This window comes from Acomys minous (genome assembly GCF_964271855.1).
Source record: "Acomys minous genome assembly, chromosome: 14".
Classification (NCBI taxonomy): Eukaryota; Metazoa; Chordata; class Mammalia; order Rodentia; family Muridae; genus Acomys; species Acomys minous.
Window position 1 is genome coordinate 34,063,468 of NC_140496.1, and position 26,481 is coordinate 34,089,948.

The window sequence follows — 26,481 nt, forward strand, 5'->3', positions numbered from 1 at the left end:
AACCACATGGAGGCTCACAACCATCAATAATGTGATCTGATGCCTTTTTCTGTACATGAAGGCAGAGCACTGTATACATAATAATAAAAAAATCTTTAAATTCAAAAAAACAGGTGTTTGCCTGGAAGCTATAGCACAAGCCAAAGTATTCAGGAAGATGAGCCTTGCCCCAATTCTTCTTGTTAGATCTTAGTTACCAAGCATGTTGTCTTCTGATTCTCGCTGGTATTATTAGTGCAGTAATGCCCAACTTCTCTGTTCTTGTGGGAATGTGTGTAAAGTGCTCACCGTAGATACTAATACTAAAATGAGTAATGTTAAGCCATGATCAGTCAACATATTATGGTGACTGTTGATTGGGCACTGTGTTAGTTGGTGTCAACTTGCTGGGACCTAGGATTCAGGACACAAGCCTAGGGAAAGTGTGCCTGTGAGAGATCTTCTAGATTAAGTTCATTGGAATGGGGAAACCCACCTTAGCCATGTGTGTGGCTGTATCCCATAGGCTGGGGTCCTGGACTGAACAAAAGGCAAACAAAAGCCGAAGAGGTGTGTTCACCTTCTGAATCTCTGGACACTGGACCAAATACATCAGGCTCCGAATGTCTTGCGTTCCCCGGGATGGACTTCCTCTCCAACTGGAAGTCAGAATAAACCCTATGACTCTCACATTGCTTTTGTCAGGATATCTTATGATAACAGCCAGATAAATGTGTAACACAGATAGCATGATGAGATGAAAGAGAGGTAAGATCCTGTCTCTGATTTTTAAATATTTTCTATTAAAATTGATTAAAGCTGGGAGTGGTGTTGCAGGCAGGAGGATTCCCATGAGGGCAGCTGGGTACAACACAAGACTCTCAACAATAAGTACAAGAGCCAAGCTGACTAGCCTAGATTATAATAATGATAGTGTGCACTGGGCTGTGCAGAAGCTGGTGAGCTGCTGTTGCTGTGGTTGCAGGCAGATGCTGACTGTGGTACCCAGAGTGGTCTCAACACCTGGGAGGAAGCAGTCATCCTTTCCTAGCCTCTAGATGCTTCAAGTATAGGACTGACATGGTTTGAATGACAGCGGTTCCCATGGGTGCCCCCTCTCTCCTCTCCTCTCCTCTCCTCTCCTCTCCTCTTCTCTTCTCTCTCTCTTATTCTCTCTCTCTCTCTCTCTCTCTCTCTCTCTCTCTCTCTCTCTCTCTCTCTCTCTCACACACACACACACACATTCTCTCTCTCTGTTTCTCTCTCTCTCTCTCTGTCTCTTCCTCCCTCCCTCTCTCCCTCTCTTTCTTTTTCTCATAGACATTATGTCAATGTGTACTGTGTAAAGATTATGTTTATTTCAGTGGTCTCACCCCCACCCCCGCAAGCTGGTTGCAATCTTTGTTCTGAGAATGTACTATCTTCAGGCTGTCTAAACTTTGTTCCCCATTTGTCCCTTGATAATACCATTAAAAGAGCTTAACAGCAATCACTAAGCCAAGCAGGGAATAGGAATGGACTTCCTGGTGGCTCGGGAAGGAGAAGGAAAAGAGAGGACTTAGAGGATTCATCCATAGCAGAGGTTCAGCAGCCTCCATGAGAAATGAGCAGCTGGAGCAGAGACATCCATACAGTGCAAGTCTCTGGGGATTTACACTGGGAGGAAACCAGATTAGTACAGAGTGTCAGGAGAGGATTAACACTGCTCAGTTCTTGTGTAGTCAAGCTTACTAGACAAATATAGTAGGCCAGACTCAATTATTTGGGTGCTAGCCAGCTTAAGAGAGAAAACACAACAAACACACTTTTAAAACAGCCACTAACATCCCTCTCTCTCTCTCCCTCCTCTCTCTTCTCTCTCTCTCTCTCTCTCTCTCTCTCTCTCTCTCTATCTCTCTCTCTCTCTCTCTCTCTCTCTCTCTCTCTCTCTCTCTCTCTGTCTTTGTTGTTGTCTCTTGATGTAAGTTCCCAGCTCTTGTCCCAGCCATGTGTGTGCCTGTTGCCATGCTGGCCTTCATTATGGCCATGGCCTCATCCTCTGACGGTGCACACAAGCCCCCCGTTAAATACTTTTTTTTTATAAGTTGCTTTAGCTCTTGTGTCTCTTCATAGCAATACAACAGTAACAAAGACAAAGCCTAAACCAGAGGCCCAAAACAATACAGTGTTCAGTTTTCCTCCTGTGTTATGAGTGACAGTTAAATCTGAACTTCAACCACTGAATAAGAGCCTCATCGTAGTACACATGAATGGCACAAAGAGCTGTGTCTCGAGTTTTTAGAGGGTTTTTCAATGTAGCCCCCTTACAGACCACAGAGGAGCAAGGCACAGGTGGCCCATACTCAGGATGATCTCTGGATGAGCAGACACCTGTTCGGGTTGGCCACAAAGGGCATACATTTTCCAAAACCACCGAAGACCAAGAATCAGGGTTAGACTCTCGTCCCACCACAGGGCCACACCTGGCCTAGGTAGGCCTGGCCACTAACAGCCATTCTCTCTTTGCCAGAAAGTCCTAGCACAAATAGCCCAGATTGGATGGAGGGCAGGAGCATGGCTCCTGCGTCATGTTTCCTTGTGGCCGCTAGGGGGCAGCAGGAGCCAAATGGCTGCCTAGAAAGAGCCTAGGTGCCTGGAGACCTGGGAAACAGGATGCAAAGTAGACTCCTTAGACAGTAACTCCACTGTGCTGAAGCAGGTGCTTTTGGGCATTGACACAACCCCTGCGCGAATTCGCAAGGTAACTGCCATCCATCCCTTTGGACGACAGCCCAGGGCTGCATCCCTTCCATTCAGCAGGCAGGATGGGAGACAGCTGTGGCAGGCTTGGCACGATCCCAGCACTGGCTGGAGTCTGCGCAGAGGCCCAAGAGGAGATTGCCTTGCCTCTCCAAGGAGGACTGGCAGAAAGAAATTGTCCTTTGAAAGCAAATACGGAGCAACTGGAGAAGGGTCACACAGAGCAGATTCAAATGAGAAGGAGATCGTACCCAAGACGCAAAGTCAAGTCGAAGATAAGGATGGGAGCAGCTGCTTGGTCCTTTTGTGCGTCGGCTTGTAGCTGTGCTCTAGGAGTGCAGTGTGTAGCTAGTAATATTTGAAATGTAAAGGTCTATCAAAGGTTTTAATTATGGATATTCATAACCAGAGCTAACATTATTGGATGCTCAGAACGTGAGTCTGCATATGTACATATGCATATATGTATATATTTTTGTAATTTTCCAATTATGAAATTTTAAAAATGGTAAAGCTGTTAGGTTAGTGGTAAAGCGTTTGTCTAGAAGGGACAAAAATGTAGTTTTCATCTCTAGCAGTGGAGATCATCAGTATATATTCCTGTGACTTTCCATATTTACTTAATTTCATGATATCAATACCATTAATATCAGCAGCCATTACTTTATTAGTATACCAAATATGCTCTGATATGTAGTATTGCAGAGCATGAAAACACCACAGGGTTCTCCTCTTTTCCTAGAAGTGTGAGCTGTTTGTACTTTTGCTTCTCTGAGTAGCCATCCCATAGCAACGCTCCACGTGTCTGATACACTTATGGAATTCATGCTCGTACCAGGGGAGCGTGAGAATTCAACACGATTATGCAAAAGAAACAAATATTGACCAACACATTAGTTAAGGTGCTGTCTATATTTTTCCATAAAAGAAAAAAGTTGAACATAGTGGTACATACATGAAATTACAGAATTGAGGAGACAGAGGCAGACAGATTTCTGAGTTTGAAGCCAGCCTGCACTACATTGCAAGTTGCAGTTCAACCAGGGCTACATACAATGAATATACATGTAGACATACAAACATACATAAACATACACACATACATACATACATACATTTGTATGTACATATGTATATACATATAAAATAAAAAACATAAATTGTACTACTAATAATATTAAACTGTGGTCTGAAATATAGATGCTTCATTTATCATGACTGTTGATCGTTACTTATCATTTTTATTTTGAGACAGTCTCAGTGTAGCTCAGGATAGCCTAGATCTCACTTAGTAGCTCAGGCTGCTCTTGGAGTCGCAACAGTCTCCCACCTTAGGCTCCTGAATGGCTGAGATTAGAACTGTGCTCTCACCATTCCTCAGGAGAAGTCTCTTCCTTGCTCATGTAAATGTGGAGGTGTGTTGTCCCCCTGCTAGGATCCCTTAGGTTCAGTCATTTATTCTGGCTCCTCCCACTTTGCAGTACTACCAGAGTCTAGAGCTGTGACATGGCTTCCTGTCTGAAACTGAGTCTTGAATTTGTTTGTATTCTGGCTTACGCAAGGGAAAAGCAGGTACAAGCTGTTGAAATCCAAGCACTCAGAGGACATAGATGTTCCACTAATGTAACTGGTAGACAGTGAGAAGTCCCATGGTCACAGCTTGCTGTGAAGGACACTGGGAAATATAGTCCCACTCATTGCTAGCCATCCCTGTACCTAAGCATACCCCAGAGTCCTGCAAGGAGATAGGTAACTTAAGTGCCTGCCTTCATTTGCAATGAAAACATTTTTTGGAGAGGCAGTCTTCTAGTGAAATGCTATTTTCATGTTAATTTGTGTGCCGCTGATTGCTACTGAGAGAAAACTTTGCACATGAACATGGGATACCCTATTTTTGAGACCATAAGACACACCCAGTTTTTAGAGCAGTAAAACACAAGAAAAATAGTAAAAACAGCCATTGGACCATAAAGCACATCCTTATTTGCCCTCTCTTTTGGTTGGATAAAAGTGAATCCTATGGTCTAAAAAATATGGTATTGGTTTTCATAACTAAAGTACTTACTCATGTTTTTGCCTCTTTTTTTTTTTTTTTTTGGTTTTTTGAGACAGGGTTTCTCTGATGTTTTTTCCTCTTAATGATTTGTGAGTTTCCATTTTTCATGTGTTGTTCACGTTAGTATGTTGTTTGTTACTCCAGAGACATAATTCTGTCTATAGTTTCTGTTCTGGCATTTGAAAATACTATTGAATGGTAAACTGAATTTATTTGGGTTTTTTCAAGTGTATAGATTATTTTTATTTAACTTTTTGTTGTTGAGGCAGGGTCTGACTATGTGGGCCTGGCTGGCCTGTGACTTGCTGTATAGACCTGTATCAAGACCCCATATGAGAAACTGGCTCTGACAAGAGCTCAGGTGCTGGTAATTTGATCACTGACCCTTGGCACAACAGTACTGAGGGAACACAGGGGAAGGGTATGCAGGCTGTCCTGAGGATAAGATGATGGTGTGAAGCCTGGAGCCACAAATGGACTATGAAATGGATTGACTATGATGTTGTTCTGTCATCCTTCTATTCCTTCTTCTTCTTCTTCTTCTTCTTCTTCTTCTTCTTCTTCTTCTTGTTTTCTTCTTCTTCTTTTCTTCTGCTTCTTCTCCTCCTCCTCGTCCTCCTCCTTCTTCCTCTCCTCCTCCATCTCCTCCTCCTCCTCCTCCTACTTCTGTTTTAAAAAGTTCCCATAGCATCTCCCACAAGGAAACTCACTATTCCACAATGTTCACTATTTGAGCATTGGTTCCTCATAATTGGCTCAGGAAATAAAGTATCATTTTCATTAAAGCACTGTCTTTCTGGATTTTTGTATGTTTGCTTATTTGAGACACAGTCTCACATTGTAAGCTGGTCTCAAAGGTGAAGCTGTCCTTGGACTTCTGATCCACCTCCTGACTGGGGGTTTCAGAGTTCTTATCTTACCGAGACAGTGCACAGAGAGTATGGGGTGGGGGTGGGGAGCTCAGTTTAGCAGCCCCTACTTCATGAATGACAGGGAAACAGAGCATTAGTGCAGGAGGGAGAGGGTGGTGACATGAGAGCCTGTGTCTATAGCTGCCTCTCATCTGCCACCCTCATTCCTGGAACTTGACCAGGGGACCTCCCTGTGTCTCACAGCCAACACTGGTGTGGTTGTCAGCTTGCTAATTCCTGCAGTTTCTTTGTAGTTCTGGGTCCTCCCTGGAGAGGAGCCTGAGGAGGGAGCTTTGAAGAAAGGATTAACATGGAGTGCTTTGCCCTCTTTCTCTGGTCCTCATTCTTGCCTCGGTCCTTCAGCTGCACTTCAGTGCACACAAACATGGTTCACACAGGTTTGCCTTTCCCTCCATTTTCCAGGCTTGAGGGCATTTATGATAAAACTATGTGTCCTATACATGACATTCTTCTCTGGGTGTCCACACACTGGTCTGTCTCACTCACTGCAGAATCATAGTTTTGAAATTGGCCATGCCTCCATCCCAGAGAGCATCAGATGAGGTCATATGATCAGATAAGAAGACACGCACTGAGGTTATTTCCCTCCCGATGCTCCTGTAGCAACCATTAATCCTCACGGGCAAGCAAGTACTCTCTTAGTTACTTTACTTCTTTCCATCCTCTTAGCAAATCTAGCAAGTGTGTACAGCCTGCAGAACTTGTTAACCTTGGGCAGGTTGTTAGCTACTCTGAAGACACACTGTAGACCAGGCTGGCCTTGAACTCAAGGATGTATCTGCCTCTACCTCCTGAGTGCAGTGATTAAAGGCATGTGGCAGCACAGCCAGGCTTAAATCCACTTTTTGATTTCTTTGTTTGTTTTGTTTTGTTTTGAGAGACAGGGTTTCTCTGTGTAACAGCTCTGGCTGTCCTGGAACTCACTGTGTAGACCAGGCTGGCCTCGAACTCAAATAGATCTGCCTGCCTCTACCTTGCAATTGCTGGGATTTACAGCTAGTGCCACCACTGCGACGCCCTTATATCCACTTTCTTTTTTCCCCCTCACTTTCTATATATGTAGTTTCATTATACAGTTCTGTTCATGTACAGAACATTCACTAATACAGCTGTGTTTCTGTTTTGGTTTGTGCTGGACACACACACACACGCACACGCACACGCACACGCAATCTGTTTCTTGCTTCCAACCACCCCCCAGTATTCCCCAATGTGCACCAGGGAAAAGTAGCTACAGTTTACCTGAACCCTGCATGAAGCCACAAAATAAAAATCTTGTTTCCTAAACTCTCTCTTTAAGTGTTAATATTGTGGGCAGTTTTGGGGTCAACGGATAAGTCCATGGCCAGCTGAGTAATGGGCCATACACGGTATCTTCCTTGCTTCCAGGAGGAAGAAGGGCAAGTGCCTGCTTGGGCCGTGTTCCAAAGTCCCAAGGCGTTGAAGGCGTGGTCACTGCACACCTAAGGAGGAGCAGGCAGCTGAGCAGCAGGAGCTGGAGTGGCTGGTCCTCCCTGGGGCAGGGTGAGAAGACAAAGGGGTTGAGTATAGGAGGCCAGGCACAAGCGCTATGGAAATGAAAAGCTCTGCAGATCCGGAAAAGAACTGGCCCTGGGCTGGAAGCCTGGGCCAGGCCCACTGTGCTATTTCCGGTCTGCTCATGTCACTCAAGACTCACTAGCCAATCAGAGCCTTGAGGCAGAATTGTCAGCAGGAAGAGGAGGGGAGTTATTTTTGGTCCCATGCTGCACGTTCCACTCTGTAGCTGAGCTGGCTTTAATGCTTGGGTGTAATGTGCTGAGGGCAGCTGCTGTGTGCTGTGAGGGGAGCTCCCGCTAGCTCCGAAGCCGAGACATGGTGAGCACAGGGTCACTGCCCACAACCAGGAGGAGCAGGCAGCTGAGCAGCGGGAGCTGGTGTGGCGGGTCCTCCCTGGGGTGGTCCTAGTCACTCTTTGGACCCGACTGTGGCCTCTGAATGGGGACTGCTCATTGTGTTCTATTAGTTTGCATAGATTGAGGAGTTATTGTCATTGGTTTCTATAGTCTTTATGTTAGCATGTGTACAGCCGGGCTGTACGCTGAAAAAGAGATCACGCCATGCGGCAGATCCATACTAGAATTTTTTTCAAATGGGAAAGGAATACAGAGACAGTCTTTGGAGACAACTAGAGAAGGAAATTGCTTGGGGAATGGGAGGAATTCCTTCTAGAAGTCTACTTAGCGCATGTGCAGAAAGTGTCTGACCATGTGCAGGTGTACAGGTGTGTGTGGAAGAGGTGGGAGTAAAATCCTTACAGATCTACCTCCGTCATGAGCAGAAAGTGCACACGCATGCACACAAGGTGTCCACGTGCTTTAAAAGACCTGAATCCTGCCTGCTAGTGCTGGCATGTTTCAGAAGACATGCTTCCTGGGCGGCTTTGTATTTTCCGTTTTCCCATGGTCATCAGTGCCTCTAGGGGTGGCTCCATTGCTGCCTTTTTACCAACACTGTAGTTCTTCTTTTTTCTTTTTCTTTCTTTTCTTTTTTCGAGACAGACTCCCTCTCTTCAACCCTGGCTGTCCTGGACTCACTTTGTAGACCAGACTGGCCTGGAGCTCACAGACATCCTCCTGCCTCTGCCCCCCAGAGTGCTGGAATTGCAGGCGTGCACCACCACACCCTGCACACTGCTATCCTCACCCTTTTTTCATTCTGTGAAGAGTTGTTCAGTTTCCATGAGTTTCTAAGCTTTGTCCTGTGTCTGTTGGTGATGGTGTGCCCCTTTAATCCGTGGTGATCTGATATTTTGCAAGGTCACTACAACTTCTTTGTATCTGTTGAGACTTGCACTTTGTTTGGGTATCATCAATTTTGGAGAAAGTTGTCTGAATTGCTGAGAAGGGGGTATATTCTTTTGTGTTTCGGTAGAATGTTTTGTAAATATCAATTGGACTGTTTTGGCTTTTAACTTTGGTTACCTGAGGTAGTTCTCTGTTTTGTTTTGTTTTTTCCTAAAGGACCGGTTTCTTGTTAAGAGTGAGATAGTGAAGTGTCCCACTATTAGTGCATGAAGGTCTATGGTAATTTAAGCTGCGCTTTCTTTTACAATGTTGGGTGCTCTGGTGTTGGGGCATAGATGTTAAGAATGTAAAAGATATCATGGTAGACTTTTCTTTGTTGAATATGCAGTGTCCTTCCCCATCTCAATGACTTTTTGTTTGAAGTGTATTTTTTAGATATTAACCTGGCCATAGCAGCTTGGCTCTTAGATCCATTTGCTCAGAATCTCTTTTTGCCACCCTTTGCCTTGAGGCGATGTCTGTCCTTGCTGTTGAACTGTATTTGTTGTAGGCAGTAGAAGGACGGATTCTGTTTTAGCCTCCATTCTGGAAGGTGGAGTCTTTTTCTTGGTAAGTTGAGGTCGTAGATATTGACAGATATCAATGAACAGTGATTATTAATCCCTGGTGTTTTGTTGTTGTTATTGGTGGTGGTTGTGGTGTGTGTGTGTGTGTATGTGTATGTCCCAAGTGTATTATATGTATGTACACCTTCTGTACTTTTGGTTTTGCTAATGTGATTTTATTTATGTCCTGTGTCTTCATGGGTTTAGTTAATCTCCTTGAGTTGGATTTTTCTTTCTAGCACCCTATGTGAAGCTATATTTGTAGATAAATATTGTTAAATTTTTACTTTATCAGAGAATATATATATATATTTTGGTTGTTCAAGACAGGGACTCTCTGTGTAGCCTTGGCTATCCTAGACTCAGTTTGTAGACCAGGCTGGCCTCGAACTCACAGCGATCTGCCTGCCTCTGCCTACCAAGTGCTGGGATTAAAGGCGTGCGCCACCACCACGTGGCCTGAGAATATCTTATTTTGTCCATTTATGGTCATTGAATCTTTTCTTGTATAGTAATCTGGGCTGTCATCTGTAATTTCTTAAAGCCTGTAGCACATGTGTCCAAGCCCTTCTGATTTTAGAGTCTGCATTGAGAGACAGGTGCAATTATAATACGTCAGCCTGTATGTGTTACTTGGTTGTTGTGTTTTACTTTCTGTTGCAGCTTTTCATATTCTTTCTCATGTCTAGTGTTTTTATTATTATTTGCCAAGGGGACTTTCTATTCTGGACCAATCCATTTGTTATTTTGCATGCTTCTTGTACCTTGAGAGTCATCTTCTTTTTTTTTTTTTCTTGGTTTTTTGAGACAGGGTCTCTCTGTGTAGCCTTCGATGTCCTGGACTCGCTTTTTAGACCAGGCTGGCTTCGAACGCACAGCGATCCGCCTGCCTCTGCCTCTCGAGTGCTGGGATTAAAGGCGTGCACCACCACGCCCGGCACAAGAAATTTTTCTTTTTATGGATTTGTTAAAATAGTTTCTGGACCTCTGAGGTGGTATTCTTTTCCTTCCTCTCTTGCAATTAGTCATAGTTTTGGTCTTCTCATAAGATGGCAGAGTCCCATGTTGTTTTGCGGCAGGAAACTTAGGTTGGATCCGCTCTTATTTGTAATAATGTATCTGCCTCTGACTCCTGAGTGCTGGGATTAAAGGCCTGCGCCACCACGCCCGGCCTGAAGGTTTTTTCTTGTGCCTTCAGCTATGTTGGGATATTCAGGACCTGCTGTGATAGGATAGCTTGTCCTTGTTGGAGACACAGCTCCTGGCTGTTATTGATTACATTCCTATGCTGGTATCTAGGTATGTGGGATTGACATGATTATTGTTGTGGGTGTTGATTTCTGGGTTTGTCTTGTAGATGTGGGAGTACTGTTTCTGGGTTTGTGTTTGCTCCCTGGATATTCTGAGAGTGTCTTGGCTGAGTATTGGACTTTTTACTGTCCTGCTGTGCTGCTGTGTTCATGGAGAATGCTTGCTGTTTTTAGAGGCTGGGAAAAAAGCCATTAGGGAGAAATGGCTTTAGGGATCCACAGGAGGTGTGGATGGGATAGAAAAGAAGCTGCCTCTGTAGTCCAGTCCAGTGCTTGGGGCAATTGTGAAGATCAAGGTCTGGGTGAGGAGATAAGGTTGTAGATCTGTTGACAGCCTACCTGGGCTTTGGGCAGGCATGGAATGTGGTTGATCGGGAATGTACCTGCCCAGATAGGGCCTTGGACACAGAGATGTGGCAGTTGGGTATGGTCTGTATTCTCTACAGGATACATGGAAAGTGGGGAGGAAGCTTTCCCTGGTATTCTGTACAGTGTGTGAGAATTGGGTCTGTGGTCCATCAGGGCTTGTGGTTGAGCAGGGTTAGTGCGCCCATAGTTAGTGGCTCAGGCAAAGAGATGAGGTAGGAGGAGAAGGGCAGATGGGGATGGTCTGTGGTGATGACCGGAAGCATGGATAGGGGGGCGAAGATGCATCTCCAGGGGCAACGCTGAGAAGGGACTGGGTCCTGGGTCTCAGGTACCAGAGAGTGGTGAAGGTCTGGAGGCATCCCACCTAGTCCCATGCACAATGTCTTCATAGTGAGCCATCATGTTCTCAGGGATCAATTATTTACCACAATCAGCTCAGTCAGGGGGTTGTCAGGGAACAGGGTGGTAGGCTCTGACTCCAGATGCTTTTACTAACTTGAGAAAAGCACTTCTAATTGACCTTTCATTGGTCCTGGCCAGGTTGTGGCCAGGGACAGTTGCATATATAGCTGGGTGTCACAGACAGGAGGACAGGTCATAAAGGTTTTTCTTGGCAAAATTCCAGAGGCCTCCAACAATCCAACATGATCTCTAGACATCTAGAAAAACTGTGGAGGCTTTGACTGACAAAGTTCCATGGATCTCTGGCTGATCACTACTGTCCCTAAATATCAGGTATGGTCCAAGTGTAAAGCTGTTTTAGAAATCTGGTATTTCTCCTAAATCTGTTTTTTTTTTTTCACTCTATTCTTCGGCCCTTAGCAACTTCATACAGGGAAAACTTTTTTCCATAGAGAATGTTGAAAGGGCATCTTGCCAACACCTTGAGACAATGATAGTTTTTTGCTCTGACTGTGAGAACCCAAGCAGAAACTGGCTTGAAAGAAACTTAATTGCTTGACATAACAGCACTTGGCTAGACACTGTTTCCTGTAGAAACATTGTTTAGAAAATGTTTTGAGAGCCCTAGAAGGGTCTTGGATCATCATGTTTTCAGATACTTTACGACAGAGGACCCCTTGGCAGTTAGCCTAGGCTTGGATAGCACAGCTGTTGGTCTGAGACTGGAAGTAGGTCAAGTGTTTCTTTCAATAATATTTAGCTCAAGGTATGATGATGCTATGACCTTGTAAACACATTGGCTGTAGCCTGGGGAAATGTATGATTAGACTTTCCTATGTATCGTTTAAAAAATAAAGATCAGGTGATGCTGCCCATTGGTTTAAAAATGATTTTTTGAGCCGGGCGTGGTGGTGCACACCTTTTAATCCCAGCACTTGGGGGAGGCAGAGGCAGGTGTTTGCTGTGGGTCCGAGGCCAGCCTGGTCAAAAAGTGAGTCCAGAATGGCCAAGGCTACACAGAGAAACCCTGTCTCAAAAAACCAAAAAAAAAAAAAAAAAAAACCAAAAAAAAAAAAAACAAAGTTTTTTTTGTTGTAGGTTACAGAAGTTTTGTATTTCCTTTTACTCTGTTGATTTTTGATTGCCCTAGTGACTGTAAATGATGGGGAAAATCATGATGTAATCAGTAACAACAAATAATTGAACTTCATTTCAATAAAATTCTGGGGTTGGCCCAAGGAGAGGACAAGCAAGTAAGAGACATGAGAGAGTAAGCTAGAGTGAGATGGGGAACAGCGAGAGAGGGGGATAGATAGGGAATGGTAAGAGGGATGGGTAGATGGGTAACAGCAAAAAAGGAGATAGTTAGCAGGACAGTAAGCAAGGAAGGTGAGAGAAGTCAGACAGACAGCAAAGGAAACGGAGATGGAGACAGATAGAGAGGCAGAAGAAAAGTTCTCCTCGGCTTCAAGACCTTCAGCTTCTACCGCTTATGCCCGAGTATTTCCTTTTCCTCCATTCCTCACCATCTCAACAACTAGTTCCTTTAGCTAGTTGTTCAAAGAACGCTTGGTTTCCCTTAAGCAAACTGCCTGCTCAGTTCTCCCTGCTGCAGATCCACCTCTCTTCTCTCCTCTATGCAGTTCCTGGGGTTGGTCTTGGGGAGCAGGGACTGGGGAATGTCTGTGGATTAACAAGGCCTCAGAGTATGCTGAACATAAACATAGTTTGTGGTCAATCTGACCCGATACAGAGAATTCTCCCGGACCAGGGTAAAGGTCTGTGTGCTAACAAGGAAGTGTAGCTGCTTGTCACAAAATGGAGTCTGACTGCTCTTAATGTGGTGTCTTCAGGTGAGCTTATTCAGCAGTAAGACTCAGGAAACATAGTTGGCCTAGGTTAACAAACAGAGGGAGGAAGCCTCACAATTGCATCTGGGGAATCAATGTTCCTTTGCACCTTCACCTGTCTTTGTCTTCTGAAGATTTACTATATTATGTTATGAGTTCCCTGAGTTTTTGTTGGTTTGAAGAATTTCTGTGAGACAAAGAGTTTTGTCTTCTTGATCCTAGAGCCTCAAAATTTGCTCTTTTCGTGGCACATCTGTGTTTGCTAGTTTTTGCAATAATCAATGTTGATTGCTATGGTTAGGACAGTTTTTAAGGCTTTAAACACTTTCTGATATATTATTGCTGTGTGTCCTAATTAGGTTCATTTCAGAACATTTCAGTGTCTGTAGTCATCAGTTGAGGGTGTGCCCCTACCAGAACGGCTGGTTGCTCTGACAGTCAACAATTGTATTGATTCATCAACACAATTGATGTGGCAAGGCTCTTCCGATGAGAATGGCAATGTCCCTAAGCAAGTGGGCGTGGGCTGGAAAAGGGAGCTGGCTGAGCATGGGACAGTGGCCAGGCAAGACAGAAAGCTAGGACACCATGTTTGCCCTTAGATATTTACTTTATTTATTTATTTATTTATTTATTTATTTATTTATTTATTATGCATGCAGTGCTCTACCTGCATGTACACCTGCAGGCCAGAAGAGGGCGTCAGATCACATTATAAATGGCTCTGAGCCACCATGTGGTAACTGGGAATTGAACTCTGGACTTTTGGTACGCAAATAGTGATGTTGCTGCTGGACAGACCTGATGATGCTCTCTTTTGGAGGAATATGGAAAACGTCAGGACTTGAAATGGCAAAAGGCTCAGAAATGTGTTTACAAAGTTTAATCAGCTGTTCTTGTAGGACGTGGAGGATAAGGAGTTTTGAGAGTAATGCAGACAAAGGAAGTCCAGGTCATAGGATTTCAGTAGAAAACAGACTCCATAATTCTGCAGCTAGTACTCATTTGTGTGATATTTTGGTCCAAAATGTTTCTTAATCTTCTCCTGCCTTGAGAAATTGAGTAAGGCAGGATAATTAAATAATGAGCTGATTTCCTAGATGGACTATTGACTCTTTGGATGATTTTTACTAGTGGCTCATTAAGGACCACACTGTAAAAAAGTAACAAAAGGTGTAGAAATAAACACAGAGTCTGTGCTTTGTGGGGAAAGAACAGCAGTAGGTTGTATCAGATGCAGTCCAATGCTGAGACCGAGGCAGGAACTTTCAAGGAGGTGGTCACCATTCCAGGGCAGGGCCTTGCTCTGGATTGGAAGCCTAAGAAGATGCCCTAAGGGTGACACTTGATCCTCTTAAGTCTTGAATTAAGGGAAGGGTAGGCCAAGTTATTTCTAGTCCCAGGAAGGAACTTCCTACAAAACCTGCTTTAACTGTGGTCCTAGGAAGGTATGAGCCATCCCAATATAGAAGCCAGATTGACAGGACCACCCACCCATGCTATACTGTTCCTGGAAGGAAGAAGCTTCTTCCTCTGTGGTTTCAGTTTAGCACTATTCCTGCAGCCTATATCCATAGTCATAGCCCCAGTGAGGAGACTGTGAGAGTTCATTGCCTGAAGGCAGAAGGATAAAAAAACTTGGGTTGTATTTGGAGACCACAAGATATTGAGTTAACTGAGCTATGAAAAGTCAGCCATGGAGAGATGCATGTAGGGAGTGGAAGTAACCAATCTGAGAGATTTGTGACCAGTTTCAGGGATAGGGACATCTAAACCCTTGAGACTGAAGCCGCATGTATCTGAGACAGAGATAGAGAATTTGTTCTTTGCCTTCTATCATGGTTCTTGCCTTGGTCCTATCTTCCCTCACTCAGCACACATTCCTCTCTTTGGAATGGGAAGGATTATTCCATGCCAGTGAAGATTAGAAAGTTGTAGCTTGTTTTCTGAATTGACAAGATGTGGCCATCAAGAGATTGTCTTGAGAGTCAGAAGAGACTTTGGACATTTGAACAGTGTCCAGGCTGTTGCAGACGACTAGGATCATTGAAGTTGACTAAATGCATTTTCATCATGGGATGACCATGAGCCCAAGGTGACAAGAGTCAGATGGAATAAAAACACAAACACTCCCAGAAAGGATGATGTCTTTGCACACTTGTTTGTGATTTGTGGGTTATGGGAGGAGCTTATGGAAGTTTTTGTAGTCGGACCCTCTCTAGATTCCTTATTGGGGATGTGACTTGAGTGTCTGTGGACTCACCCCACTTCCTGTCTTCCTGTCTACTGTGTTGGGGTTGAAACTCATCAGTTTCCTTCTCAAGCCCTCACCATTGTAGACTATTCCTAAATGACATAAAATACAGTAGATGCAATTGCTGTTCAGTGCTAAGCTAATTTGCTAGCCGAAAGTTGTTCGAATGTTAGTTTTGTTGTTGTTTTTGAAGACAAAGTTTCTCTATACGCGTAGACCAGGCAGGCCTCCAGCTTAGAGGTCCACCTGACCTTCTCCAGAGTGCTGGGATTAGATGTAGGCCAACTTTGCTGGCTTTTGGTTTCTTTTCATGTTATGTTAGTGTCTGATGTGCCTGGAATGTAGGTTCTTGTACTTGTCAAGCAGATGCTGCTTGCTGACCGTCATCCACAGGTTGTATATTGAAATTTGGCAGAGACTATATATTCTCTTTCTCAGGATGGCATGTATTCATGACATAAATACACCCTGAGCCTTCTGAGTTGTTAGATTGCAGGTGTGTGGCATTCTTCCTACATGTTGTGTTTGTCTTGAATTTTTTTGATGAATATGAGTCTTTGCCTATGAGCATGATTATGCAATGCAGGCTTTGATCTTTTTAAAGCCTGCTTTAGAGCTGGAGGGATGGGTCAGTGGTTAAGAGCACCACCTGCTCTTCCAAACTTCCCGTGTTCAATTTCCAGCAACCACATGGTGGCTCAAAATCATCTGTAATGTGAGGTAATGCCCTCCTCTGTCCTGCAAGTGTACATGCAGGCAGAACACTGTATTCATAATAAACAAATAATTTTTTAAAGAGCCTACTTTATTTGAAGCTCAGTAATGCTTTTATCACCCTTTCAACGCAGCAACTCACATTAGGAGAGATAAGGGCTGATAGGGACTATGGAGGTCACCTTCTTACACTCAGTTCCTTGGAGGGAGGTTCCACTCTTAGCTATCAGGATTCCAGCTGATCCCTTCATCAGCAAACCCAAAATTCAGCAAACGTGAGTGCAATGGCAACAGCAGAAACCTGGAAGGGTTCTCAGGACTGTGTCTCTCTAAGAGCATCTCAAAGCAGGAGCAACTCTGAGCAGCCAGACAATATAAAGTGATGGAAAAGGGATTGATCTTTCATATTTGGACTATATTTACTCTCCCATAGTCCATGCAGGATGTTCTTCAACTGGCAAAGAACATTTCCCCGCATGAGGCAGTTCTTTTTCTAATAGACAAACACCAAACACCCTCACACAAGACAGTTTCACATTCCACGCTTGGGATCAAAACAAAAACATGTTTACAGTGCACCCCATGTGCCGGGACTTCACAGTAGTCAGTAGGTGGCCTCAGAACTTGTGAACTTGGAATAATGGGTAGTTGTGAGCAGCCATGTAAGTACTGGCCATTGAAGCTAATTATTTGCAAGATCATCAAGATCTCTGAACTGCAGAGACATCTCTCCTGCCCCTGTTACTCATTTAATATCAACCCTTGCAGCCAGGTGTGGTGGAGCACACCTTTAATCCCATCCCTCAAGGATGCAGAGGCAGGTGGATTGCTATGTGTTTGAGGCCAGCCTGGTCTAAAGAAGGAAGAACAGAACAGTGAAGGCTACAAAGAAAATACCTGTCTCAGAAAAAAAAATGGGAAACAAAAAGGAACAAAAAGGAAATCAACATTTATATTGCTAATATTTTATCTTGTTGTGTTTGAGGTGGAAGCAAAGAAAACTCACTATAGGTAGAACAACTGAAAATGAAACCTTTATTTCCTGAGCACAGGGATGCGGCCACATTGGGATCTTAACTGCATCCTTGAACAGAGACTGTACAATATTTTTAAAGGATGGGGAAAAAAAGGTGGAGGAAGGGGAACCAGAACATTGTCCAATCATATTTTGATTCAGGGGTTGAGCCAAGAAGTTTCCATCAGTGAGGATAGGAGTGGCTTCTGGACCTGGGAATGGGAACCTGATTGGCCCTGCCAACAAGATGGAGAAGTTGTCCTTGAGTACCAGGCTTGGTCAGGATGTAGGCAGAAGGTATAGTACGGAGGGAACACATGGGAAGGGAAGTGAGCTTTCTCTTGAAGGCTGTATTCACAACGCAGCAATTTTTATCTTAAGTGTTTGGGCCAAGAAACATTTATTCTTGAAACTAGGAGGAATTTACAGTAGTGGGTTTCCAACAGAATGGGGGCAGCATGGAGATGCTCTAGGCCCCTCAACCTTATGGGTAGAGTCTGAAAAAAAAAATGAGAATACTGAGAATTAGTTTCTTTGCCTGGTTCCCAAAAATCTGTTCATGTGAAACATGCATTTGCTGTTAGTACAATCCTATCAGTGTTACAGTTTAAGCTGGGCACTTCAGGAATCTGTCAGATGAATACAGAACTAGAGTGAGTGTGTAATTCTTTGTAGGAACTTCAGTAAAGTCCTCTGGGGTCTTTCTGTTTCATTACTTGATTTTTGTAGGAGTCAGGTCTTAATAACTACCTCTGTGTGTCCCTGAACTCATGGCATAGACCAGTCTGTCATCCAACTCAATGAGATGACCCTGCCTCTGCCTCCTGAGCACTCTTATTAAAGGGATGAGCCAGTACAACCAGCTTGTCCTTTTTTCTTTTCCTTTGTTTTGTTTTTATTCTTTAGTAACAGTTCATACAGTTTCTCTGATGAGGGCTCAGTACTGTTGATGTTTCTCACCTTTCTCTCTCTCTCTCTCTCTCTCTCTCTCTCTCTCTCTCTCTTTTCTCTCTCTCTCTGTTTCCTTATCTGTTAATTTTCATTTCTCTTGAAAGGCTATATCCTATTCAAAGAGTTCAGAAATGATAGAGGAGAATCTTATTCACTTTCCTAGGTGACCTAAGTCACCTAACGTGACCTGCTGAGTACATTAGAACTTCTGTGTCAGGAAATAAGTGGAAGAAGCCCAGAATTATATGAATTCTATGTCAGAGAATTATACACTTCCAGTGTGGTCACTATCATGCTTCCTGTCGTACACATGTTTGGGACATTTTAGGGTGCAGTGAACTTGGATGATGTGCATGTGAACTTCACTCGGGAAGAGTGGGCTTTGCTGGATCCTTCCCAGAAGAATCTCTACAAAGATGTGATGCTGGAGACCTATTGGAATCTCACCACTATAGGTAAGACTGTGACAAAATTTTTGTTTTCAATTTTTAAAATCCAAGGCACCTGTTTCTTTGCTATTGATGCTGTTTTGTAATTTGAATTGAAACTGAGGAGGGATGAGGTGAGTAAGTCAGGCATGGTTGTGTGATTCACTGAAGGGAGTATCGTAAGTTTGACCTAATTTCCAAAGATATATCATATATTTTCTGGTACTATGTTTTAGGATACAATTGGGAAGACCACACTATTGAAGAACAGTGTCAAAGATCAAGAAGATATGAAAGGTAATTCTCATGTGCAAGCTGCTATGAATATGCATCCCAAGAAAATGTAACATGTCTTGCATATTTTAAAAGAAAGCACTGCTTTATGTGTATTGGGGATGAATACATTCTCACAAAACTATGTCCATGAAGGGCTTTTTTTTTTTTTTCTTTTTTGGTGTTTCAAGATAGGGTTCCATTGTGTAACCTTGACTATCCTAGACACACTTTGTAGACCAAGCTAGCCTGGAATTCACAGCACTCTGCCTGCCTCTGCCTCCCACGTGCTGGGATTAAAGGTGTGTGCCACCACACCTGGCTCCCTTACTGTCATACCATGTTATATGTGTAGCATGTATCTCAATGTGCACAGAAAGTACACCTATGGGATAAGTGATAAGTATATGTTCAAAACTTTCTAATAAGCACATAGTCCATAGTAAAACAGTTTAGTGAGGGGACAGTTTGTGAGAGTCAAGAAGGTTGTTGTGGAGAAACTTTAATCCTTACACTGCCTGTTTATGAGGAACAAGCATCTAAGTGTGTGACTGCAATATGGAGCCCTTTCACTTGTTATTCTTCTTTTAATAGCTATATCTTATGTCACAATGGATACAGGACATGTGAGCAAAGCGGTATTAAAGGAAGCACCATACCTCTGTGTCCCAGAACAAACAGAAGCTATGTTGTAGGCCCCACTTTTGAGTAGACTTTCTGAATGTGATACAAGTTTTCAGTTCACTGGTTTTCCAACTTCATTAGAACCATCCAATGAATTTTATGAATGGAATCAATGTTGTAAATCAAAGGGAATTTTATGAATGGAATCAATGTTGTAAAGCTCTGAGTTCTTGTTTTCTTTAAGTACATGAAAACCTATAGAAAAAGGATGCTACAAATGTAAACCATGTAATAAATGCTCTGAACATCACAGAGGTCTTCAGAGTCTCAAAACAACTTCCAAAGAAGGGGAGCACCATAAATGGAAACAAAGTGAGAAGATCTGATTCTTTTTTATCATTAGACCAAATTGTAAAATTAATTCAAAAAGATAAAATGATTCATAAGTGTACTGAAAGTGATAAATTTTCACATGTGCCAATTATCTTTGCAGGAAGGAGAGAAATCAAACAAGAGGGAAACCGTTCGAATATCCTATATGTGATAAAGCCTTTGCATATCACCGTAATCATGAAAGACTTGAAAGAGTTGATGCTGGAGAGAAACTCTATGAATGTACCCAGCGTGGTAAATCCTTTACACGTCAAGATAGTCTCCAAAAGCATAAAAGAGCACACACTGGAGAGAAACCCTATGAATGTAAGCAATGTGGTAAAGCCTTTGCATATCACAGTAGTCTCCAAACACATAAAAAAACACACAGTGGAGAGAAACCCTATGAATGTAAGCAATGTGGCAAAACCTTTGCACAGCACAGTCATCTTCAAAGTCACGAAAGAACACATACTGGAGAGAAACCCTATGAATGTAAGCAATGTGGTAAAGCCTTTACACAGCAGAGTAATCTCCAAACACATAAAAGAACACACAGTGGGGAGAAACCCTATGAATGTAAGCAGTGTGGTAAAGCCTTTGCACAGTACAGTTATCTAAATAATCATGAAAGAACACATACTGGAGAGAAACTCTATGAATGTAAGCAATGTGATAAAGCCTTTGCACAGCGCAGTCATCTTCAAACTCATGAAAGAACACACACTGGAGAGAAACCCTATGTATGTAAGCAATGTAGTAAAGCCTTTGTGCAAAACAGTCATCTTAAAAATCATGAAAGAACACATACTGGAGAGAAACCCTATGAATGTAAGCAATGTGGTAAAGCCTTTGCACATTACAGTAATCTCCAAATACATAAAAGAACACACAGTGGAGCAAAACCCTATGAATGTAAGCAATGTGGTAAAGCCTTTGCATATCATCCTAACCTCCAAATACATAAAAGAACACACAGTGGAGAGAAACCCTATGAATGTAAGCAATGTGGTAAAGCCTTTACATGTCACAGTAATCTCCAAATACATAAAAGAACACACACTGGAGAGAAACTCTATGAATGTAAGCAATGTGATAAAGCCTTTGCACAGCGTAGTTATCTTCAAATTCATGAAAGAATACATACTGGAGAGAAACCCTATGAATGTAAGCAATGTAGTAAAGCCTTTGCCCGACACAGTTATCTTAAAAATCACGAAAGAACACATAGTGGAGAGAAACCCTATGAATGTAAGCAATGTGGTAAAGCCTTTGCATATCATAGTAACCTCCATATACATAAAAGAACACACAGTGGAGAGAAATCATATTAATATAGGCAATGTGGTAAAGCCTTTGCACAGCACATTCATCTTTAAAATTCATGAAAGAACACCTACTGGAGAGAAACCCTATTAATGTAAGCAATGTAGTAAAGCATTTGCACAGCACTATTATCTTGGAAGTTACATAAGAACACACCCTGCAGAGAAACCTTGTGAATGTAAGCAATGTGGTAAAACCTTTGCACAGTACAGTTATTTCAGACTCATGAAGGAACACACACTGGAGGAGAACCCTATGAATGTTAGCAATGTGGTAAAGCCTTTTTATGTCACAATGATCGTCATGAGGCAACACACACTGGAAGAAAATCTTGTGAACATATCCAATATCGTAATGACTTTCCACATCATAATAGTTTCCAAATATATTTTGAAAACTGATGTGGTCAATTCAGAAAAGTCTGAATAAGGTCACTGCATTTAAGAAGCATATTAAGATACTTGATTGTGTAGGTATGTCATTCATTGTATATAGATCTTGTAATTCATAAGCAAATACCCTGTGTTTCACAATAAAAATATTTGTTATATTTGAAGTTGTGCATGGTAAGGATTGTGTTTGAACTATTATAAACAATAATGTGTTAAAAAGACCATGCTGATCTTGTATATTTAGTACTTTGAATGGATTGGTTGATATTTGGTGTTGGACAGCTCACATGTTTAAACTCAGGGCCTTATTTCCTCTGGTGGAATTACCTTATTAAAGTGACCCTTTATTTTATTTTATTTTTGTTTTTTGTTTTTGGTTTTTCGAGACAGGGTTTCTCTGTGAAGCCTTGACTGTCCTGGACTCACTTTGTAGACCAGGCTGGCCTTGAACTCACAGCGATCCGCCTGCCTGTGCCTCCCGAGTGCTGGGATTAAAGGCATGCGCCACCACGCCCGGGATCCTTTATTTTTTAAAGTAACATGTTGCTACATTTTCTCTGTTGCTTCTAGCCAAGGGCTTTCTGTCTGGCAGTCAGCAAGATCACATGGTGTGAATGTTGTTGCCATCCTTCTGTAAATAGTGAGTTCATCATTAGCTCTGCACTGCTTCTGTCTGTCTTAATGCTGGCATTAAGAGCATAAGCCTCTTTTCCCCAGTAGTGTAGGCTTTCAAAACTCTTTTAAGTTATTGGTGCATTTCATACTTTGTATAATCTATATCTAAAATTACATCTTTTCATCACTTTTCTAAATTCATTTAGATTAAATCTTGCCTTAAGCTCCCAAATTACTTTGCCATTAGCTTTAATGTACATTTATATGTTTAATTTATTTTCAAATTTAGGTTCTGTGTAGTAAAAAAAAAAAAAGTCTCCAAATATATAAAATAACTCATACCAGAGAGAAATCCAGTGAAAATATCCAGTGTGGTCAAAAGTGTGCATATCGCTGTCATTTTCAAAGGCATAAAAGAATACATACTGGAGAAAATGCCTATCAATGTGGTAAACCCTTTGCATGTCACAGTAGTCTCTGAATACATAAAAGAACACACACTGGAGAGAAACCTTATGAATGTAACCAATGTGGTAAAGCCTTTGCATGTCGCAGGCATCTTCAAAAACATGAAGTAGGCCGGGCATGGTGACGCATGCCTTTAATCCCAGCACTCGGGAGGCAGAGGCGGGTTGATCGCTGTGAGTTCGAGGCCAGCGTGGTCTACAAAGTGAGTCCAGGACAGCCCAAGCTAACACAGAGAGACCCTGTCTCGAAAAAAAAAACCATGAATGAATTCATACAGGAGAGAAACATGATGAGTGCAATGAATATGATGAAGCTTTTGTACATTTCATCATGAAAGAATTCATAAGGAAGAACAACCTAATGAAAGTATTTACATGGTGATGCCACTGTACATTTCTATAGTGCTCATCATCATGAAAGAAGTTGTACTGGAGAGAAGAACTGTGAATGGAAAGAATGAGGTAAGGCCTTTGTGTTATGGTGTCTACTGAGATCCAACACAACTCACACCCCCAAGTCAATGAAACACACAAGAGTGTATAGTAATCAAGGCACTACTGATTGATCAGGGCCACTGAACATACATGGGAGCTGAACTACAACACACAGACCTCTGCCCCAGAGCCAGAATGTTAGAGAGCTTTTAAACTTGAAAACCATAATCATCTGAGGCAAGTTACAGCTACATTTTGCCACCCATCAGGATTTGGGGATAGGGGCTTTCCTTATGCAGGTGATCTATGTCAAGTGAAAACAAATGTAGAGTTTACAGTCTAAACAATCATCCCCATTTGGTTTTTTTAATTTTTATTTATTTAGGGTGTGTGTGTGTATGTGTGTGTGTGTGTGTGTGTGTGTGTGTGTGTGTGTGTGATTAACAAGAGGCATTATGTCTTGAGGAATAAAAGATGAGAAAGAGAAGCTGTGGTTAGGAAGAGTCATTACTCCTCCCTCCAGTGGAGTCTGTATTACAAATACTACACAGGCCTGAGGCCACGACCCCTCAAAAGGTGAGAGAGTCCTGGACTGGCGCTTATGTTTCTGTCAGGAGAAAACCTGAAGTTCTTTTCCCTCATTGTGCTGGAATCTATTCTTTCTTATTACCTCTACTGCACTCCCAAATCTGGTCATTTTATCAGGAGCGTTAATTTGAGACGACCCGACCCTGACTCGGGATTGCAGCCAGGTGCTGCCCAGGTCCAGAGTAGGTCTGCTTCACTTCCTCTTATTGAAAGAGGCGTAAGTAGAAATTAATCATTAGTTAGTACGTTATATTATGGCTTACAAAGAAAGAGTGGATTTCAAAAATTCCAAATCATGATGCTCAGATGTGAGATGATGGAACTAAAGAAAAGGAAAAAACTGTCTTGGCACACAGGTGCTAGGCACAGGTTTTGTTAGGCGTAGAACGTTGACCCTGGACAAAGGGAACACATACATATTGATCCCAAGCCAGGAACGTAGAAGTGATGATGTCTTTGCTGTGTGTTCTGTACCTTGTATTGTTTCATTCAAAGTTGTAGTTCAAAAGATGACAACACAACAACTTTGCATTCTGCACCTGAACTGTGTGTGCCTGATTGCTCACTGACTTCCTTGAATCTGCTCTGTGGGAAAAAGTAACCACAGCGCCTCTGCTTTTGAGATGTATGTTTAACAACTGAGACTACTTAGCTGCAAAATACACTCAATTTTGAGTTGCTCTGTTTGTTACTTGCCGATCTCTGTTCACCAATGCTTCAAGACCTCCCAATCCCAAGGACCTCTCCTCAACAGAGCCGCTTTGTACCGCACTGAGGCACAAAGATGACTAATGGAATCTGGTCAGCTATTGTGAAGTCCACAGCTCTCCTAGGACCTGGGAACGTGAGCTTCGTTTCAACCTAGGATTAAATGGAGGCTGTGTTCGTTGGTTTTGTGTTTCAACTTGTCACAAGCTAGAGTCATCAGGCGTGGAGAACCTCAGTTGAGAAAATGCCTCCATGAGATCCAGCTGTAAGGCATTTTTTCTGTTAGTGATCCATGGAGGAAGGTCCATTGTGTGTGTTGCCCCCTTTGGCCTGGTGGTCCTGGCTTCTCAAAGAAGGCTGACTGAGCAAGCCAAGGAGAGCAAGACACTAAGCAGCTTTCCTCCATGTCCTCTGCATCAGCTCCTGCCTCCAGTTTCCAGCCCTGCTTGACTTCCATGCCTGCTTGCCCCAGTGATAGAATACAATCTGTAAGTGTACCCTGAATAAACTTTTCTTACAACTTGCCTCTTGGTCATGTTTCTTTGCAGCAATAGTAACACAAGGGAAGACATAGGCTGACAACAAAAAAGCAATACTTTTTTCTTTGGTTTTTGGGATACAGGGTTTCTCTGTGTAGCCTTGGCTGTCCTGGACTCACTTTGTGGACCAGGCTGGCCTTGAACTCACAGCAATCTGCCTGCCTCTGCCTCCCGAGTGCTGGGATTAAAGGCATGGGCCACCACGCCCGGCTAAAAAAGCAATACTTGAGACAGGCTTTCCCCTCCTTGTTGCCAACATTTGTAAACCACTGTCGTCTTCAAATAAATAAAGAAACATACATTGGAGAGAAACCTTACAAATGTAATCAATGCGGTAAAGCCTTTTCACAGCACCCTTACTAGTAATGCAGAAAGAATATGTAGTGGAGATGTGTACATAGAAATAAGCGATGTGGTAAAGTCTTTGCATGTAGCAGTAGTCTTGGCAATATTGAGAAGAGGTCGTGCTGCAAAGAAAACCCATAATTGTAGTCGGTGTGATAATATTTTGCACATCATGGTTTCTGTACACAATAGTAAAGTCTTTAGTGTGCTCACACCTTTAATCCCAGCACTTGGGAGGCAGAAGCAGGTAGATCATTGTGAATTTGAGGCCACTCTGGACTACAAAATGAGTCTCCCATAGCCAAGGCTACACAGAGAAACCCTGTGTCGAGAAACCAAAAGCAGAAACAAACACAAAACCTTTAGTGTGTAATCAGTGTGTTAAAGCCTTTGCATATCACAGGTTTTTTTTGAGGACCTGAAAATATTCCTACTGTCAGGAGTCTATGACTAGAACGTATTTGGTAAGATCTTCAGCGTACAGACTTCCATTGAGTTACATAGAATATTAATTTTGGAGAAAAGAATGGGACATGCCTCAACAACCTATTCTGACACCATGATGCCCCTCTCTGTCATCTTTGGACTACAAACTCCTATGGACAGCGCCCGGTGAATTTAACAATAAGATAACTCACTTAGCTTTCACAGTTCCCTTCAATTACCTAAAATAACACATGCAGGTGTAAAACTTTATGTTGTGTGTTAGTGCCTTTTCTGTTGCTGTGACCAAACATAATGTCTAAGGTAACTTATAAGTTGCCTTGTAAGGTTAATTTATAAGTTTAATTCAGCTTATGGTTCATGGGATATGGGATCATTATGAAAGCAGCAAGACAACAAGTGTGATATATCGGGGGTCCAATCAGGAAGCTCAGAGTTCACACCTTCCACCTGTAGCATGAAGCAGAGAGTGGAAACTGAGAAAGTTGTGTATGCCAAGTGATGTATTTCCTCCAGCAGGGCAGCATTTCCAAAGTCTTCCCAAATGATACCACCAACTGAGAAGGATTGATTTCTCTGGCTTCAAGCCTACATGCTTGCTCTCTGTTACATGAACCAATTCATGATAGAGGAAAACTCTGTAGGTAAGCAAGCCTTTAGGTGTCTCACACCTGAGTTACAGGAACGAATGAGAAGAACATTCATGGGTGAAAATATTTGCTTAACTACTTGTTTTAATTTAATTATGCCAGTGTGCATGTGAGTGTATGTGTGTGTTAGAGAGAGGGGGAGAGAGACAGAGAAGGAGAGACAGAGAGAGAGAGAGAGAGAGAGAGAGAGAGAGAGAGAGAGAGAGAGAGACTGAGCATGTGTGTACCTGTGTGCTGGTTTCCAAGAGGATTAATCCTTTTAATCTTCTTGTAGCAGGAGTTACAGGAAGTTATCAAAAACCTCTCTTGGTCC

At 42.6% G+C, this 26,481-nt stretch overlaps 2 protein-coding genes across 2 annotated transcripts in view; both read left to right on the forward strand.

Annotated features, from left to right (window-relative positions):
- The first annotated feature begins 7,550 nt into the window (after positions 1-7,550).
- Positions 7,551-26,481, forward strand: part of LOC311583833 (uncharacterized protein) — a 122,581-nt gene continuing 103,650 nt past the window's right edge. The window contains exon 1 of the mRNA XM_084757750.1: positions 7,551-7,563. Coding sequence (XP_084613876.1) covers positions 7,561-7,563 — 3 coding nt within the window. The 5' untranslated portion in view covers positions 7,551-7,560. The remainder of the gene's footprint in view (positions 7,564-26,481) is intronic.
- LOC311583060 (uncharacterized protein) lies at positions 17,259-21,541 on the forward strand (the record flags this gene model as incomplete). The annotated part of the gene is made up of 4 exons (XM_084756408.1): positions 17,259-17,297; positions 18,291-18,417; positions 18,627-18,687; positions 19,781-21,541. The coding sequence occupies 4 exons, from the start codon at positions 17,259-17,261 to the stop codon at positions 20,991-20,993; spliced, it is 1,440 nt and encodes a 479-aa protein (XP_084612534.1). The 3' UTR covers positions 20,994-21,541.